The sequence below is a fragment of the Carex rostrata genome, chromosome 12 (assembly GCF_964058835.1).
Source record: "Carex rostrata chromosome 12, lpCarRost1.2, whole genome shotgun sequence".
NCBI lineage: Eukaryota > Viridiplantae > Streptophyta > Magnoliopsida > Poales > Cyperaceae > Carex > Carex rostrata.
Genome location: NC_135929.1, coordinates 6,353,322 through 6,374,677, shown reverse-complemented (window position 1 = coordinate 6,374,677; position 21,356 = coordinate 6,353,322). Strand labels below are relative to the sequence as shown.

The 21,356-nt window shown below is 34.2% G+C and overlaps 1 protein-coding gene and 1 pseudogene across 2 annotated transcripts; both read left to right on the top strand.

Moving 5' to 3' along the window:
- The first annotated feature begins 14,983 nt into the window (after nt 1–14,983).
- Nucleotides 14,984–17,299, top strand: LOC144563533 (protein BIIDXI-like). 2 transcript variants are annotated; one of them, XM_078313028.1, is made up of 4 exons: nt 14,984–15,193; nt 15,676–15,955; nt 16,278–16,504; nt 16,850–17,299. In XM_078313028.1, exons 1-4 carry the CDS (start codon nt 15,107–15,109, stop codon nt 17,126–17,128), a joined length of 873 nt encoding a protein of 290 aa, XP_078169154.1. In that variant the 5' UTR covers nt 14,984–15,106; the 3' UTR covers nt 17,129–17,299. The 2 variants fall into 2 exon arrangements, with proteins under 2 accessions (XP_078169154.1, XP_078169155.1); XM_078313029.1 differs by having other exon boundaries at nt 14,999–15,113.
- A 1,167-nt stretch (nt 17,300–18,466) lies between these two features.
- LOC144563550 (SKP1-like protein 1B pseudogene) lies at nt 18,467–19,119 on the top strand (annotated as a pseudogene).
- Nucleotides 19,120–21,356: the final 2,237 nt, after the last annotated feature.

The following is a 21,356-nucleotide window of genomic DNA, read 5'->3' as shown; positions in this document are numbered from 1 at the left end:
GAAATTAATACGATTTGTTTCATGCTAGTTTGTGTCCAGACAAAGATGATTGTATCCATCTGATTTTATACAAACGAAATTTGTATTCCAAATTAACGGTCAGATTATTAATTAAGTGTGCCGACTTATAAACGAAATTACCGACATATCATGTCAACGGACCCCGAATTTTTTTTTTATTACCACCGTAAAATTTCAGAATTTTAACCTTATATCATAAATTTTTTTTTTATTTTTTTATATTTTTCAATCATATCATCCACGCAGCCGTAAATTGTGTGGAACTAAGAGGTTTCACGAACCCTGAGACTGCATGGATGTTTTTTTTATAAAAAAAATAGTTAAATAACGGGTCATAGTATAAAATGACACAAATAAATAGCAAAAATCTCCAACTCTTTATTAAAATTCTCCCTTCTATTTCTTCTTCTTTCTTAAAATAACTTCTTTCTCAAAATAGCTCCCCCTTCTCTTTTATATACCGTCCTTTCCCTGTCAAGTTCTCCCCGCTTAATTTGGCGATTTAATTTCCTCAATACTCTCTCTCTCTCTCTCTCTCTGGATTCATGGCGCTGAGCTCTTCCCCTCTCTTCCTCCCGGTGATTTTCCGCGACTTGGAGAGTGGAACCACGCTACATCGCTCGTTTATTGTAGTGCTGCCATCCCAAGGCTTCTCCGATGTTGTTCGAGGACTGTCTGACGTGGTTGGAGCTAGCCATGATGAAATCACCGTCTTCATCGAGCGTAGCAACAGAGAGATCGTTCGCATGATGGCGAATTCCGACCTTATCCGTCAGAAGGCCGTCTGCCTCCATGTTCACGTTGGACTTCCTCGGGGGGCGTGCAAGTATTGTGACAAGGCCTTGAATTACTGTCTGATTAAGGAATTCCATTTATGCAGAGAGGACAAGATCATCTCTGATGGATTTTTCAGGTCATCGGTGGGGCCAATCCAAAGGCCTCCAGCTTCTATGGTCTAATTACTCAGGTTAGGGTTTAGGGTTTTTATGGTCTAATTAGTCAGTCTAGGGTTTAGGGTTGGTGGTATGGGTTTGTCGGTGGCAATGGTAGGTACAGCTAGTGGTTACTTATTCTGGTATGGAGTTAGGTTTTTTTCTTTATTGTTTAGTAATTTGATGGGAGGTTGAGGTTAATTATGTATTCTGCCAAATTGAGTCCAGCAGCAATAATGTAATCAAGTTTGGAGTTGAAATGGAAATTCATTGTTACTGGCAATTATTTTTGTATTTGTTTCTGTTTTGTTCTTCTTCTATCTGATTATCTGATTCTATGAATGAATTCTATTGCTAATGAAGTCCTTCAGTTGTTAAAATCATAAACTTAGTCTGATTTTTTGAAACCCTTTGAATCTGATTTATTCTGGTTGGTGCTATGCAGACATAATTCAAAAATTGTTACACACTAATTCTCTCAATGTTCATACACCCTGACAGTATACACAATTAAGGATCATTCTTGGGTGCACTTTGAGTTTCAAAATTTTATTGATGCCACTCTTTATCCTTGGACCTCCCTACATTGCTAAATATGCTAACAGTGCCCTTTGTAGTGTGATGTTTTGTTGCAAAGAATGAATGTGCGGTGTGGGAACTGGAGCTTTAAGATATCCATCCCGCAATCATGGTCCCAAATGGTTACCTTTTCAGAATCTCTATTTGCCACGCATGAGCAAAATGTAATGTTGACTATTTTCTTATGCTTTCCATTTTTTACTTTAACAATATTGTTGTCTTAATGGTTAACTCTTCCTGATTTTCGTTTCCAAATGAACAACTTCAGCTCTCAATTCTTTGCCATTTTTAATAACACAAAACCAATTAGCGCACATGCAACCAGGCTTAGAACAAGGTACTAAGGCTCTGTACCAATGTACCAGTCATGTACCAGGTTCACTATAGGCTTGCAAATAAGAGAAAGAGTAAAGAAAGTACAAACTGGTATGGTCTGTGTTAAAAATCAGCAAAAAAACTAGAAATATGAAAAATTATATTTTCTGTATGAATCAATGCAGGAAATTCGTAGGTCATACAGAACCTTATTAGATGAACATACCCATATAAAATTTTCTATTTAGTGGAGTAATAAAATAATTTCAATGGATTAATCAATTTCAGCTTGCTGTGATTAGATTCATCTAGGGGCATTGTTGTCCATTTTCTTCAAAAAATCACATCTTTTCACCCCTTTTTAATTTCTTTCTAAAATTTTCACAGAATGTAAATAATATTTAGATGCACTTTTAATGATTTTTTTCGGAATTTGTGAAGTAACAAATTTGGAGAAATTAGCAAAATAATTCAGATCTGGAAAATAAAATAAAGAAGTCAACTGTAGAGTTGACTGAACCTTAAAAATAGTATTTTAATTGAAATAAAACCTCAAAATGCTTATAGATGCATATGATCATTGAAAATATACATTCTAGAATGTTCACATTATAAAAATTAGGTTTAAAAATTTCATATTTCAAATGTTTGCCAAGGGGAAATGTGCCGTCAAGCTTGTGGCTGGCAAAGAGAGTGCCTTAGCACAGGTTTGTAATGTCTCATTACCTATATATATTAAATAATTGGTATATAAGAAATGAGCTCGCAACTTTTAGCATGTGCTTGCAATAATTTTATATAACCCCCTGAAAGCAACTCATTATAAAGAGCAATATATATTAAGGCTTGATTGATCTTTAAGCATGTAAGCAACCCTCAATTGTTCAAAGAATGGATGGAAAACCAGCAAGCCAACTGGTTCTAAAATGAACTGACAGACTGGCTTTAAATTCCCTAATTTATATGTGCACACAGCCCATTATCATTTCCTGTCTACCTTACAAAAGCTGGTCGCCGTTTTCCAAATCTCTCAAGAACCGGCTCAAGGCTCTGACAAGGGACCATATTCTGGGATCATGTATATATGCCAGAACCATTTGGAAAGAGCTGCATGGAGAACTCAGCGTACCAGTAATGACTACTGGTACGGTGCTGCAACTGTTACAATACCACACATCACGGCATGGTACTCACAGCAAACAGCAGTTTCAGCAGATGTCAGACGGCCTCAGGATACCTTTTGGTCAGCAGGGGCATGGGCCTTTTGGCGCGAGAGAAGCATGCGATTTTTCTCAAATGAAACCAAACAGTCAGCACTTCTGGCGAGAGAGACAGCGGCGTACATGCAGCAGCAGCTACCAACTTGGAACAGAAAAATAAAACCCACGCAGGGTCAGCACTAAGTCATCAGCTGGTACAGTGCATCTAATTATCAGAGGAGTGACTGAAGCAAAATATGAAATACACTCAACTGCTTGTTTCAAAACCAGAAAAGTGAAAATACTTACCTTCATTGGCCAACTGGTACTAAGTCATCGGCTGGTACAGTGCATCTAATTATTAGAGGACTGACTGAAGCAAAATATGAAATACACTCAACTGCTTGTCTCTTTCTTGAAGATGATTAACCAAATCTTCGAAATTTGCTTCTACAAAAGAAATTTAAAGAAAACAAAAAGGCAACAGAAAATATTAGCTAATAACAATAAAAATTCGAGCGTTGTGGAGATTCAACAAGAAATATTTCTAGAAATACAATAGATAAATAAAATATCAGTACTACATGCACCTTTATTTTACTATAAATCAGAAGAACCTAAGAACAATTGGACAAACCAAGAACAATAAACGAAAATCAGTTAAAAAATGAAGAAATTAGAGAGAGAGCTAATTAAGCATTGGTACCACTGGGACCCATGTACAGAAGGGTCATTCAACAATTCAAGCACCCACTTACAATTAAACAATTACACAAGAACTAATTAAGCAAGATTACAAGTGGCCGGGAGAGCACAGCAACGAGGGGGCTCAATCCTCACACAAGAAATCAAGCAATTCTCAACAACAACAGATACAAGCATGAGCAAGAACGAAAAGAAATTCAAATGAGCCATAAATATTGTCCCTCAGCTTACACGGCATCATTGAAAATGAATTTACACATGATATATTACTGAAAATGAATTGTACACTGTATACATAATAATTAACACATTCTATAGCTTTTAAAACTGCATATAATATATTTATGTACTTCACTGATCAGGCCAGGTTCTGGTACAACAGTAACAATCTTAGATATATATGCACTGGAAAGCTTGTCAGAGCTTACTAGACAATACTCGGCACTGGAGGTTATGCTTCAAGATTATACTGGAGTTACTTCTACTGTTGTTGCAACATTCATAACAGAATTACATAAACAGAAATGATTAGCATTCTGATTAGTACCTCTTGTTGGAACATGGGCCTTACAACTCCTGGGATCTTTGGCACAGCTGCATTCTGATTAGCATCGAAACCTATTTTTCTGAAAAATCATTGAATACTTTAGCATTGAACACACTTAATAATGGTTTAGTACTCCACCTGCGATATTATGTAGTTAAAGGGAATAAAATGCTCAGAATTCAGGCGAGAACTGCACCTGCCTGAGGCATCACGTTCACCCAAGTGACACGCCAACTTATAAATAACATAATAAAGAACTATATTACATTCAAGTAAGCTGGTCAAGGAATAAAACTTTTAGAAACACTATTTTAATCAAATAAAACTGACAAGTAACACCAGTGTATCATCCATTATTATTTGAATAAAAAGGGTTTGTTTGACAATCCGAGAAAGCAGATTGCTCAAAATCTAAAAAAGAGATATCAGAACAAAACAATAGATGCAAAGAAGGATTTAGGTTCATTTTTTCTTGTTTATTCGCAATGACATAACAGTCTTGACATTGCATGAAAACATGTCCTGAACGCTCAATAAAAACTAGTCACTACGACCCTAAACCAGAACCCGATAACCCAAAAATTCATTACCTAAATCAACCAAGATGCTTACAGAAAACCCACAAGGTTACCTTACTCCAATCCTTCGAAACACTGAACACAAGAGTCCAGATGACCCACAAGGCCACCCCAAACACTATATGACAGTTATGTTTTCTAGTTAAGATTTTTTTCTTTTCTTTTCAAGTTTCCTCTCCTCCTTGATTCTGGGCTTGAGACCAGCTGCGCACCAATCACTTGGTACACAGGCGGAGTTAAAAACTTGAAAATAATGTTAGTATAGTGACAAAATATATAAGAATAAAATTAACAGATTCAAGCAGAGGTATAGAGATTATACCGTAAGAAAGTTGAGAGCAGAATCCCTAATCAGGACCGAATACATAAACAGTTTTTACAATATTAAAAGTTCAAACATTTCTGTTTTTCAATAATCAGTTCATAAACGTAACTTATAAACCAAACACAACACAACATATCACCGTAAGAGAAACGGGACCATAACACCAGACATAATAGATCACCATAGGTCATACACCAGAACTATACACCATAGACCCAGTTATCACAGACACTGGACCACAATACGCCATAGACCCGGACATCACAGACGCACGAACACCATACGCCATAGGCCCGGACATCACAGACACAGGACCATACCACCAAGACGATTTACAAGACAAACAGACTGACCTACCCGTCCATCCAATTCCAACCGGTAAGCCAGTCAAGATTGACAAGATCCCACTACTACACCCTGTAAGACAGTTCAGATCCGACTAGTGTAACCCGTAAGTCAATCAAGGGTAAGCCAGTCAAGATCCGATTGATCACCACCTGACATCCCCACACCGCAGTGGACCACCGACACAACAAACCACCAAATTTTGCACCAGACAACCACACGGTATATACCAGATTGGGACATCTGAGAAAAGAGAGTACAAATCCACATCATTACGTACAGTGGACCATCCTAGGCCGTAAACCAAACCCAGACATCTCAGAAAAGAGAGTACGAGACCATACCAGAAGACCATACGCCATAAACCAAGATCCAGAGTCCCTGCAATTCTGACCGGTCTTATGAGACCAACACCACCACACGCAATTAAATTGAGATGAGTGGTGAACAAACGTACCATATTTACACTGGCGGAGATCATGTAAATTTAGCACCGTACCAACCCAATCTAAGCCTAGATTTGGCCTCTGATCGTTCCTTTGCAACGGCCTCACGTCTTTTAATGCAACTTATCATGTAATTCAGTTCTGCGTGAAACACGTCCTTGGTAGTGACGGCGCCCTGATCCAGTCGTTTGACATCATCTTTGACTCTCTTTTCGATAATCAGGATGATCTCCTCCAAATACTCCTTTAGCACGTCACGGGTCTCGTCGTAGCACAACCCACTGAGATGCTTGGCACCACCTTTCCTCGCCAACTTGCGAATAACTTTGTTGGGGAGGACCTTCCGATAATTCCTCTCCGGCATGGGGGGTCTCCGCCTCGGGTGTTGTTGGAGGCGACATGGTTTTCAGTCCAAGTCGAAGAGAGATTTTCTTGAATCTTTTTGACTTCTTGACTGACGGGAGAGAAGCAATTAGGCGGGACCTCGGGTTTTATCCATCAAATCACGCTGGTGAGAGAAGCGTTAGATTACATGTGAACGGTGGAGATTGGAACAAACAAGGGTGTTTGGATTGATGACGTGTACATACAAAAAAAGTTTATTTAGATGTATAGCTCTTGGTGCAAATTACTCAAAGAAAATCGACTGAACCGGTTTCAGTCATTGAATTGACCGAAGAATATATTTTTTTTAATTTAATATTTCAATCATCAACCGTGATCTGCCGAATTTTTCTTGTAATAATTAACAATACAAAAAGGGGTCATGTGTGAAATACTAGCAAAATAATCAAGTAAAATCATTGGATATCAACAGAAATTGCGTCATGTTCAAATTCTCAAATTTCTATGTTAAATTTCTAGTATAATATTTTTATATTTTTTTAAAAATTGTTACAAAATTCGACAAGAGTTATATTATGCATTTTTTTTAAGAGTCTCTTGCTTTGTTAAACATTAATGGACACCTATATCCGAACTACATAACATTTAAGTAAAATAATTTCTTAGGTTTTTTATAATAAAATGCAACATAGAGATATTAATGAAATGCAACACCTATTCTTATGCATTGTTTTCATTTTGTAATTGCTCCAATCTATCTTCTTGTGCATCCATTTCTGAGCATGTAGGGGCGAGACTCACAATATTATTTTTAATCAGTTTTAAAATAAGAAACAAAATTAAATATACTAATATAATTCGATATTGGTTGGTCTGATAGCAAACTTGCTGACATTTCAAATTCAACATCTGCAAGATAAAAGCAAATGTTTGCTTACATTTTTGGTCAGAAGTGTATTAAGAATTAAATTATGGGTAAATAAGTTGAAATAGTATTTGCTTACTAACTATCAAATTACAATTCTAAGAAAAAAATAAACTTTCCGTCTAAAAAAACAAACCATCTGACCTTCCAACTCAATCTTAAAAATACTAAATTAAAAAAAAAAATTTGATAAGGTACAAATTAAATTTTAATTATTTTGCCAAATTTATTGCAACTATAAAATTAAAAAAATATATTGATTAAAACTCATGTACACCATGTGGTCGTTAAGACATACTATGTGTAGTCTTTTAGATTTAGTATCAGACAAATTACGTGGTTCAGTACAGATCTAGCGGTAGTGGTTTGCTAATACCCCGGTGGAGGAACCCGGTCCGGTCTGGTCTGCCCGTGCCTGTTACCTGACCGGACCGTGCCCGTGGCCGGGTATGCACAGGTACACGGGTGCAGGTATAAGAAGGGCCGGACCCAGTTTTTTTTCATTGAACCCGTGATAATCCGGACCGAACTACACTTGTGCCGGCTGTTCCTATGCCTGTGCCTGTTGTACCCGTGCTGTTCAAAAAAATTCAAAATTTTTTGAAAAATTTCCCTCCAAATTGTGATTATTAAATAAGTTGGTAATATTTAATATTCAGGATATTATTTGGTTATAGTTTATTGTTTTACAGGGAAAAATAATATATATAATATTGATATTTTTCCAAATAAATAAACAGTTTCTTTAATTTCATTAATAAATATTTGATAATTAGTGTGCTGTCCGTTTGATTTTCAAAACAAATATACTAAACAGAGATCATAGTACGTACCATTCAAAATTTCCATTTTGATGTATCTCTGCGTTGTTTCTATTTTTTTTTAATATTTAAATGTTGCTTTCAATATTTTTTGTCATTTGTCAGGCGAGGACAATAGAATGTTTTGTAATTACTTGTTAGAAATTGGGGTTTGTTATTTGTTAAGATTAAAACAATTGAATGGTTGGTTATATTTCTTGACAAATAGCACAATAAATGTGGAAAACAATTGATTTCTCGGACAATTTTAAGAAGAAAATTGTTTTCGGTGAAAAATAAAAATGTAATTAAATTTAAAATTTCCTAGAAAATTAATGTTACGAAAAAATATTGTGTTTGGTGGAAAATTATACGAAAGTAATTAATTTAAAATTTCCTAGAAAATTAATGTTAAGAAAAAATTGTGTTTGGTGAAATTTTTTAAGAAAGTAATTAATTTAAAATTCCTAGAAAATTAATCTTAAGAAAAAATTGTGTTTGGTGAAACATTATAAGAAAGTAATTAATGTAAAATTTCCTAGAAAGTTATGTGAGATGAACATTCAAGGTAATATTACTTGAAATGCCTCAGAAATGGTGGTTTATCTGTTAAATTAGTTGATATTACGATAGTGATAGCACCAAATTTGATCAAATTTTGTGATCCAACTGCATATTGAACCTAAGTATTGTTATTATATTTTTGGAATTAAAATATTAAATAGGTATTTTAGAAATTTTTAATAGCTAAAAACTAAAATAAGAGTATGGTCTTTGCTAGACCCAACCCAGACGAATTGGGGATCACACCTAACCCGGACTGACCCTAGCTAGACCTCCGGACAGGCTTGGACCAATATTGTTGACTATCTTAATGGTTAACTCTCTATTTGCCTCATATGGCCAAAACGTAATGCTGACTATTCTCTTATGCTTTCCATTTTTTACTTTAACAATATTGTTGTCTTAATGGTTAACTCTTCCTGATTTTCGTTTGCAAATGAACAACTTCAGCTCTCAATTCTTTGCCATTTTTAATAGCACAAAACCAATTAGCGCACATGCAACCAGGCTTAGAACAAGGTACTAAGGCTCTGTACCAATGTACCTGTCATGTACCAGGTTCACTATAGGCTTGCAAATAAGAGAAAGAGTAAAGTACAAACTGGTATGGTCTGGGTTAAAAATCAGCAAAAAACTAGAAATATGAAAAATTATATTTTCTGTATGAATCAATGCAGGAAATCACATCTTTTCACCCCTTTTGAATTTCTTTCTAAAATTGGGTTGTAGGTAATTTCGGGTTGTAGGTAATTTCGATCGGGTTGTAGGTAATTTTGGGTCCTGACCAGTTTGAGATTTTCGATTTTCAATTTGTCTAGAAAAATTTAAGATTCACTCTGTCAAGACGTCAAACCTTAATTAAAAATCTGAATTCAAAGTTTCTTAAAATCTAACACGATCGATTAACATGCACATGCAGTCTAGAATTTTGAATGAGAGAAGAGAGAGTTATTGCACAGCAAGAATAGCATGGATGAAGACACTTTCTGGTTACGAGGTTTAACTCTCCTGGTCGATAATAACTTTATGTTGATATGAGAAATTCGACTGATTTTATTTTTGGATTGAATGATAGAACATTCACGAAGGTAATCATTACTGTAAATATTTTGTTCCCTTTAATATATTCGTTGGAGGACAATCAAACTTCCAACCTTCAATAAAAAAAGAAAAAAGAAAAAGTAATCATGACCATACCAGCTCCTATTTTTGTTGGTCCTCCTTCAATTCTGTAGTTTTAATTCGGATTGAATGATATATATAGTATCTATGACATTACATATTTTATAAAGCTGACAATTTCATCGTTTAAACTTTAAAGCTAGTCCTTTTTTTTTTGGAGAGAATTTCTAGTGTGTCATATAAGTTTTTGAAATATCCAATTTTCCTATAAAATACTATAATATCCAATATCCCATTCAAACTTGACATTGTTTCATTTATCTCCTCTCATTTATTTAATTGACAAGTATATATAGTCTTTCAGTCTTTTCTTTTTCTCTACTTCAATAAATTTATTGTGTGCAAGACCTAGCCCGGCAAGATCATAAGGTTAAACCTTTGAATTTGCATTCATACCCCTAGGTGATGATGAGGTTGGAGAGGGGGTGCAAATAGTTATTGATGTTTGTGCATTTCAGCTAGTGGTGTAAATAACGGTATGCGCTCGTCGAACAAAAATGGTGCAGTCATGTAATTAATTGAGAATAATTGAGAATAATCGGCTGATTAATCAGGAAAATCTGTTATGGTTTGGTTGCTGCTAATGACTAATCGGTTGATTAATTAGCCTAAACGGTCATTTTAAAAAAAATTCATCAATATTTTATTATAAAAACATTAATGATGCGCTATATTCTGATTAATCTCAATAACAGTACATTAATATTTAATTGCAAAAAATGAATGAGACATCGATGTTTTATACCCTATATCTATTATGTTCTAGAATTAACTATTTTTTTTTTAAAAAATCTACGCATCCCATGCCGAATCACCTGCCTCTCTGTGGGCAGACAATGTCCGCTCCTAAAGTCACTAATACGTGAGTTCAAAGTGAATTTCAACATTTGAATATTGAATATAATTTTGCTTTAAAACTTACTTCAAATTCACGTATCAGTAACTTTAGGACTATAAATTTTCTGTCCCATATAGGACTGGAGATTTCAAAATGTCAATGATAAAGTTAACATTTTTAAATATTAAGAACTCAAAATATTTCTGGTCAACGGTACTGAAAAACACCAAATATTTTACAATATTATAGTATGTATAACAATAAGCTGATTTGTTAGCTTTCCACGCGCCGATTATATATATAATATACCCCTCCGAGCTCTCGCTGTTTCAATTGCTAAGTTGCCAACTCAAAAGCAAGATGTTTAGCTATGGTACGCTGTTCATACTATTCTGCGCCAGTTTTCAAACTTCATGGGCTGTTACCAACGGTATGATCTCTTTCCGTTCTTCTATCTAATTTCTATGAGTGATTGGGAGCGAATGGATTTAGACAATTCGAATCAAACAGTACTGATCGAATACCGAATTCGATCTAATGTTCATCGAAGACTTGCTACCGATGCTTTTACTGGACAGAGACTGATTACCTCTGTTTGTTTATCAGTAAATTAATGCGCGTCACATTGTTCTCAAATGTTAGTTCTGTATAGGGTTTAGGGTTTAGGATTTAGGGTTTAGAACTTTTAAAAGTTCTTAAGTCCAAAGTTTTGTAACCTTTTCTTAATATCAATCAAATGAGAGCTAGACTCTTATTTTTCCTCAAAAAAAAAAAAATGTAAGTTGTGTACAAGTTAAAATTTCATATATAGTTCATAGTAAAAGGTTTAGTTTATGAATATGTCAGGTAAAAGGTTTATTTAGTATAGAGAATTGCCTTTTGATCTAGTGGTTATATACAAGTTTTGTTACGTGAGAGGTCGTAGGCTTGAAACCTGATTGAGAGATCCCTCGTGAATATTAAGTTGTGTACAAGTTTAAATTTCATATATAGTTCATAGTAAAATGTTTAGTTTATAAATATGTCAAGTAAAAGGTTTATTTAGTATAGAGAATCACCTTTTGAACTAGTGGTTATAGAGAAACCTGATTGAGAGATCCCTCGTGAATATTAATAGTTAGGTGGCTTGACCTTTTTCTTTAAAAAAAAAAGGCTTATTTATTATAGTAAATTGATATTAAATTATTAGTTTAATTTGAGTGTATTTTGTTAAGTCATGAGCAATGACTATATATGTTAGATTTTTTTTTTCATTCATATTATATTGGCTGATTTTTTTTTTTTAATTTTCCATATGATTGTTGAGGTTATCTAATATGAATGTTAGAGAGCTCATTCATAGTATTGGTAGTTAAGAATTTATTATAGTGTTGCAATATGGTATGATATTGTAGATTCATACAGAAGTTATTCATGTGATTTCATATTATTTAGTATTTACTAAACACTTAAATATTAATTTAACAAATTTGATAATACTAAAAATAATGCATTTTAATTCAAACCATTATACAATATAATTTTTGGTATATGCAAATATTATCTTCCTATTTTTTATTCAATATAAGGACATTATCTTGCTTTACAAATGAAATTGGGTCTCTCTCTCTGTTTTTCTTTTCTTTTTAATCACACAATTGGGTCTAGATCAGTAAACTCAAGCACCATCTCTGCATTGTAAACCGTAGCCTCCTAAATTAATTATATTTACTATTATTTGAATATGATCATTGGGATTGCATATTTTATGAACTCCATTAAATTTAACATTAGATTCCATACATCTTGCTCAGAAGCCTGCCAACTTCAAGTCAAAGCTAGCTAAATTAATTATTAATAAAAAAAATACTTCTTTTTAGTTGACACCTGCACCAGATAGACATTCTGAAAGAAGAATCTCACTAATTAAAAATATATATATATATAATATAATATCTAAATAAAAAATTTAGTAATTTTACTTCCCTTAATTATTAAGTTACCCTTTCTAAATCTGAGTTTAGTAGTAGTTCCAAAAATACTTTTGGAGGCCTCTAATTTGCATTTTAAAATCTTTCAATAATTTTGCTTCACCTGAATAGGTGAAATCAAATTACTCCACCTCATTAGGACTTAAATTCCTCTCTTATTCAATATTTTATTATCTATTTATTTCATTATTCAAATTTAAATTTAGCTAATTCAAATATTATTTTATTCCAAATAAAAAATGAAAAAGATGCATAAGGTTCTATAGTATATCATATGCCGACTACTACATTGAATTCAAATAGCTTTAATAAATGCTGCTATATCAACAATTTGTTTCAAAATTTCCCTAAAATCCAATATGAATGCTTGAGGATATATTTGTGTTTTACATTAATTTATACTTATTTAACACTATCTTTTTTTTCCCCACTTAATTATTACACTTCATCACCAAATATCATTAGAAAAAGATAGATATATAAATTAACTATTAATTCATTTGCTTAACTAAGTTCTGTTTCTGTTAATTTTCAATAGTTAATTAGTCTCCCAAAAAATACTAATGAATACAACAAGTTTTCCATTTGATTAAAAAATAACTTCTCTCAAGTCTCAAGAGTGTGAGGAAAGCAAAGAATCTGATTATCTGACTACTGTTTCTATCTTATCAAAAAACGAGAAGAAGAAAGCAACAATATTAATGAGGTACAAAGTTCAAAACAAAATAATTTCTCAATGTCAGACAGCACCGACAGAATCAGTCCGGATCTAGCTCTGAACTGACTCCAATTTTGAGTTTGGATCCGGATCGTCAAATTACATTTTCGTTAATATTTTTTTATAATTTATGTCAAAATAAAATAGAAAAAACCGACATGTTTGGTGATATGAATTCATACCGACATGTTTTTGATTCCCAAATTACAAGAACGCGTATCCTTTGAGGTATGTGTAAGTGCGGATTTTCTTATTAATAGAAAAAACCAAAATAATAAATCGAGAATAGTAAAAGAATTCACTGAATTTTGAGATATAAGAAAACTGTGATGGTTTATAACATCCAACTGGATGTTATAAATCATAATGTTCAGATTAGCATACTTAATTAAACTCCTAATTAAAAAAAAAATAAGACATTGAATACCATAATCCTGATCATTGAATTCTTTTTTCAAGTTCTAATTATCAAATGACATAATTTTTCAAGTTCTAACTATCATTCAACTCATTAATTATTATCGATTATTTTTTTTGATGTTTTTTCTATTAATAAAAATTTCGGGTGTAAGTGGGCCCTATTTATGCTTTGAGATTCGTGCAAAGTTAAAGAAATGGCCTGGATCCACTAATTTTAAAAGATTCCATTCTCCGGTACTGGGTAGGATCGGAATGCAAATTATAAACGGCCCAGTAACTGAGTGAGCAAAAGAGGGTCTGATCTCTGATGTGTGCCTCATCCAGTCATTCGTCAGATTAACGGGTTTGTTTAGGCTTTAGACCAATGGGTCTGATATGTGCCTCATGTGGTATGAGCACTGCCATTTTTAGAGATTTTAAGAGATGGATTCCATGCATGGTGCTCCTTAGCCGGTGCGCAGAGACGTCTTTTAGAAGATATGGCTTGAGTGGTGGTGGTGGTCAGGGATGGAAAACATCTGTGGTATTGTAAGGTCGACAAGTTGAATTATACTTTCCCTGGTGGCGTTTCCATGGACCATGGATTATACTTTGTGAACACAAGGTGCTTGATGAAATGCCAAAGCGATTTTCTCGTTGGGCATCTGGACCTAACAATATTTTAAGTTTGTATGATTCTTTTTAATTTCGGTTTAAATTAAATACCTAGCTTAATTTGATAACTTTGGTACCGATGCAACAGATATATAGAGAAGATCCATGATAGCCAGTGTACATATCCTTTCATCTTTTGTGGCCTTTTTGCATGTATTAATCAGTAATACATGTTTTCTTCGATCTTACGCACCATGAAAAATACCAGTTAATTAAAACATTATGTAGTGGGTTGTAGTTTTCTACTTGTATGAAATGGAAACCGGCTCTTATTCTAGTCCTACCTTTTGTGTTATTGATGTTAATTTAGCACTGAAATCTTGGTATGAATACACTTATATTCTATCTTCTCTTTATTTTATAGTTTTATTGCAGTTTTGCTTCTTAAGTTTTTCACTTAAAAATCATATCACTGCTTGGTACTGGTACACTAGGCCTTCAGACCAGTCACCAGCACATCAATTCAATGCCTTTGTTTAGTTCTTTATATGGAAAATTATTCCTTACTTGAAACAAAATAAGTCTTATATATCTTTCATTTTTTTTTTTTTCCAAAATTTCATACAGGCTTATTACCCAATGGTGACTTCAAGGAAGGCCCCAAGCCAAGTGAGCTGAACGGTACCGAAATTATCGGCAAATATGTGCTGCCTCATTGGGAGATATCAGGCTTCATCGAGTACATTGAATATGGCCACATGCAAGGTGATATGTACCTAACCGTACCAGAGGGTGCCTATGCAGTTCGTCTAGGCAATGAGGCCTCAATAAAACAATGCTTACATGTAATTCTTAATCAATATACTGTCTACTGAGCTTCTTTTATACTTTTTTGAAGGCCACGCGGTGAAATGCCTCCCACAAAATTGTATCGATACAACTCAAAGAACTTTTGTAATCATAATGAGGAGATATAGAGATAGAGGGTTTCAAACAAAAATAGTTGACTAAGTTTAAGTCAATGAAAGTGTCAATTACTAATTTATTCTTAATACTACCGGTTCATGTACCCTCGTTTCTCAATATTTCTATCTGTTACAATTAAAGTATCAAACATAATATACAATAGTAGTAGAGTGCTACCCAGCTAGGCTTATTTCTACTCCTGACCTTGACTGTATTCCAGTATTCCGTTAATCAACATACTATACTAATGTGAGAATTTGTGATTATAGGAAATGTGGATTGGAACTAGTACATAGTAATAATATGTAAACAAAGCAGTTATCATACAAGGCTGAACAATTCTTTTTTCTTTTTTGAACAGGTGTCGACGGGAAGCTACTATGCAATAACTTTTAGTGCTGTTCGCACGTGTGCACAAAATGAGCAATTGAATATATCGGTCTACCCTGAGTCAAGTCTGATGCCGATGCAGACGATATACAGCAGTGATGGGTGGGATTCATATGCATGGGGCTTCCAGGCAAAGTATGATTACGTCGAACTTGTGATCCATAACCCTGGGGTCGATGAGGATCCTGCATGTGGGCCCCTTATTGACTCAGTTGCGATCCAGACTCTTTATCCACCCCCTCTTAGCGAATGTAATAATTATGATATCTTTTCCTTCGTCATATATTTTATCAATAATTATTTCTTATAATTTAAACAGTTTTTTTTTTTTTAATTGACCACTGCACCTTCCTACTTATTTGCCATTTATGAGAGCTAAAATATTCCAATTAAGAAGCACGAAATAGAACACATGAAACACAAAATGACTAAAATAGTAGACTCAAATTTTTGTTTATTCACATGATGTGCCTTTTTGCTGCTTCCGTGCTGCATTATATTGCAAATTCCAACAGTCTAGTTCCATTACCTACCTTGACTTTTTAATTATAGTAAACTGATACAACTGTTTAGATAATATGCTAAAGAATGGCGATTTTGAGGAGGGTCCCTACATGTTTGCAAATACTTCGTGGGGTGTGCTGGTTCCGCCCATGATAGAAGATGTGCACTCAGCGCTGCCAGCATGGATGGTGGAGTCGCTGAAGGCTGTCAAGTACATTGACTCTGGCCACTATGCAGTGCCTCAGGGGCAGCGTGCAGTTGAGCTTGTTGCCGGCAGAGAGAGTGCCTTGTCACAGGTTTGTAACTACTTGTGTGGTCACTTGGTCTTAAACTCTTAATAATACTGTTGAAATGAAGGCTGCTTTTAAAATCTCAAGTGATTTTTACATGAACCATGCAGCATGCCATACCTCAAAGCCCCATGTATTTAAAAAAAATTGAACCTTTTGCAAACCCTCATCATAAAACTTGAATAAAATAAGAAGGCTCCCAATGTGGTCCAGTCAAAACCAATTGTTGACTAACTTAACTGACGAGCTCAGTAAAAATCAAAGTATGGAATCATTCTCTCATATCTGACTCCTGTTTCGCAATTAATATAATTAACTTTAGTGTCTTAATAATTGGGGCTTGGCTTGCAGATTGTAGAAACAACTCCCGGGAAAAATTATTCTCTGACGTTCTTAGTAGGCGATGCAGCTGATGGTTGCATAGGTTATATGTTGGTTGAGGTCTATGCAGGCCGAGAAACTTCCCGGGTGCCCTATGAGTCAAATGGCACCGGTGGGTTCCAGAAGGCTTTTTTGCAGTTTGAAGCACCTGGAAATACAACCCACATCGTCTTCCTTAGCTCTAATTACCATATGAAATTTGATGGGTCCCTATGTGGGCCAGTTATTGATGATGTTTGGCTGTTTTAAGTACGCGCCATCTTGGCAGGAGGCTTCTCTGAGTAATTTGATCAGAAAGGAAATGTGATGTATGTGTTTTGATGTACAATAGGTGCAGCATCTCAGGGATGATTGGTTTTGGTTTAAGTAGAGGCAGAACTGTTTGTTGAAATTTAATTTTAGTTATAGCTCTATAGAAAACATGAGATTTTTTTGGAACTCCTTTTAATGCGTGGAATACCAGGTATTGTTTACTGCAAACTAATACTGCTGTTAAGCCTTGCACTGTTTGGGCTTTAGTTTAGATAACAAAAAACAATAATTCTATTTTAAAACAAATAACAATAATTATAGAATAATTAAATTTACTCATTAAGCTAATGGATAACAAAAATATATAACAATAATTAGAGAATAATTAAATTATTAGCACATATAATTTAATTCAAAAATACAACAAATAAATTCACATATTAAATACATCATATACCTAATATCACAAAATGTAAAAACAAATATAATTTCTGATCCCATTTATAGTTTTTCTTCTCATTATTTTAAAGGGCAGGATGGTCAGGAAACATTTAAAAGGCCTATCGCTGCAGCTGGGCCCAAGTTATTAATAAGTGACCCCGAACTGTCAATTAATGAAACGCTGGTAATGGGACCCGCATTGTCAGTACCAGAGGGAATCAACGAAGTTGTAATGGAGACGATCCGAGAGGTCGTTAGCGCCAACTCAGACGAAATATGCTGAGACGTCACCACGTGTCGTGCGGAGATCAATTACAGCGATCCAGTTCCCCATTTCTTTCATTTCTTTATTTGTTAGAATCGAGTATAAATAGGGAAATAGTGTGTGGAGTCAATTTAGACAATTATCTAACAATTTCTGAGTTTTACCTAAGCTTTCGCATTTCGCCATTTTTGTATCCGTTCTGAGATTCTAATAAAATGGTTCGATTATGAGTTTATTTGTTCAATTCTCTTGCTTCTGAGCTTCTTCAGGTATAGAACCTGACACTTAGCTACTAGGCCGTGCAATAGGTGATGCAGGAAACGGGCCATCAAAATGGGAAACAAACCATCCAATGGCCATCACATTCAGCTTAAAAAGATCAGACGACGGTTGCTTCATACAGCGCAGCATTCGATCCTAAGCTAATACAATAATTCACCTCCCAACCCCAAAAAATAAATAAATAAATAAAGGAAACAAACCAACTGGCATTTTGGGCCGCAATAACACAGAAAAAAAAAAAAAAATCTATTTATAAATACGGAGGCAGAGGTTCATGCTTGGCCTATAAAATCATAGCGCCACCTAGAACTCAACCAAGATACTAAAGATCACTCATCTCCTTAATTTCTCTTCCACTTGATCTCTCTTTCCACAATAAGAAAATATCGGACATCAACACAGCCAGCAATATGGTCAAGCTCAAGCCCAGCAATGGAAAGGAGCTCCAGGTGTCTCTGGCAGTGGCGAATCAATCTAAATTGCTCAGCCGCGGACTAGAAGATTTTTCCACCGAGAACCACTACCCCCTACCCAATGTCACTGAACTGGTGCTTAAAAAGGTGATCCAGTATTGTGAAAAGCACGTCGATGCAGCAGATGAGTCGAAGACTGTGACGACGACCGAGGAAGGCAGCAGCACCAGTCAGGCTTTACCAAGGATTTCTGAAGAGGAGCTGAGAAACTGGGACACGCAATTTTTCAATGAGGTCGATATGCAGATGCTCTTCGACCTTATCAAGGCAGCTAACTTTATGGAAATCAAGGGCCTGCTGGACGCAACATGCAAAAAGGTGGCCAGCATGATGGCAGGGAAGAGCGCAGAGGAGATTCGCCAAACCTTCAACATCAACAATGACTACACCTCCGAGGAGCAAGAGGAGGTTCGACTTAAACACGAGTGGGCTTTTCCATGATGAAAGTTATTACCTCTCCTGCTTTGATTTGGTTCAAGATTGTGTCTTTTAGTTGCCAAGAACTTGTTTTCTACTTGGATTTTTCAGTCCGTACGTTTTCAAGATTGTGTCTTTTAGTTGATGTCATAGCTAGTCTGATTCTACTTTTTAGTATCATAAGTTCAAGGTGTCTTTGACAAGGAATTTTGTATTCAGGTTTTAGAGTTTTTTTTTTTTTCTTGGGTTCAAGATTGAGTTGTAACAAGTTCTGTGAAAAAGAAAAAAAAAATGTTCTTCCAATTAGAAGTTTCAGATTTTCATTTCTCAAGTTGAATATACAAATTAGAAAATGTGGCACCTAATTTGGGTCCATAATCCTAGATCTCACATGTTTACTTACAAACTTGCTTCCTGTCATTTCCAATCTAATTAAAGAAAGATTTAAATTTTAAAATTTGTTGCTTTTTTAAGTCGAAGAACACTAGATGGCGTAAGTGCTTCGTATAAACAAATTAAATTAAAAAGGATGCTTAGCAAATTAATTAGTTAGTGGTTGTATATTCGGTATACCTTTTTGCCATTATTATCAATTGCTAATTTGTATACTGTTATTAGATTATATACTTTCACAACATTATATTTATACTTATTATTATACACAAACACATGAAATTTGTAAGGCTAAATAAGTACTTAACACATGTATTACTCTAGTATTTATGATAGAGATAACACAGCTTTGACCAAAGTCGAAGGTTGTTAGCCATTCTGTTAAGGCAACTCTGTTAAGAAAGGTTGTTAGGCAAGGTTGTTAGATAAGTTTGTTAAGCTTCTGTTGGCTTATACTACAGGCTATAAATAGCCTCTCTTGTAAATGTAACAATCATGAAAAATCAATAACAAAGAATACTTCTTTCTCTCAATTTACTGACGTTCTTCAACAGTTATCATGGTATCAGAGGCCTTTTGGCAAACGCCTTGAGCTGATCCTGTTTTCTGCCATTTACCAGTATCAGTTTATATTATAACCTTTTATGTTTAAACTTGAACTGACAAATCTCTTAATTATGCTATAGTGTTGATACTTGTAGCGTCAAATTGTTCAAATCTTTTAGTATTTATATCTACATTGCGACTGGTACCACTTATACTGTTATATACTGCGACTGGTATATAAACCTTCACTGTATATACTTATAAGTACTATTCTATAGAAGCACTGAGACACAAATACTCTCGATCAATATTAACACCTGTATAGTCATATGCTTATACTTCAACCGTTCAATGTTTAAATTACATATTCAGGTACTTATATTAATTACTAGAGCAGAACTAGGTTGTGAACTCAAATTTAAATAGCAAATATGAACCATTGAAACCCTTCTATCTTACAAGTGATGCATCTACATATATACAAAAATTTTAAACTTTTCAATTTATTTAGTATAAAGTCAAGCGGTCAAAATTAAATGGTTTATAAATTAATTTCAATACATTCATTTTTTTAACGGTTTTTTTACCACTTGACTCTATACAAAATTAATTCGAAAGTTTAAATTTTTTGTATGTAGATACATCTCTCGTAAGGTAGAAGAATTTCAACGATTTGGATCCGTTATTTAAAGTCAATCCGATAGGTTTAGATTTGAATTCACAAAGAGACTTGATGAACGTAGAAACACCCTAGTTCTACTCTAATTACTAAATATTTTTATGCATATATTTATGTGAGAACAGTATCTACTGAATATTAATTATGGGCATATGAAAATTTCTTACAAAATTAAGAAATAAAAGGTGAGATTTTAGGATTTATAAAAGCGGAAAGACTGAAAAACATGTTTGTTAAATAGAAAAGTGTAGAAAAATCAGCGGTTTGTAGCAAAACAAAAACGAAGAATGGAGTAAAGATTTTGACAGAGCTGTTTTGATTTCATATATAGCAGTCATATAATTCTTCATTAATTTTAACTCTATTGCCAGTTCATTGTATAAAGTCAAAACAACGTATATTTTCCCGAAAAATGGTAGTCAAAATACAATTATGCAGAGGGGCAAATATGGAATACGGTGCATTAGTAAAAAAAAAAAAAGGGATTGAGTTTGAGTTTGAGACAATTGTCTCAAGGCATTTTGATTGCGTCCTATATATCCATTAGACAAGAAAAGGAAATAATATCTTCGTGTATATGTTTTATTTTGAAATGAAATTGGTGGAAACATAGAACATCAACGGAGGAAATTTCTCCCCTCCAATATCGTTTTTGCTCCATTCTTTTCACTAAGTTTTATTTGAATTCAAATGTAAAATTTATTATATTGGTTTCAAATGATGAATCTG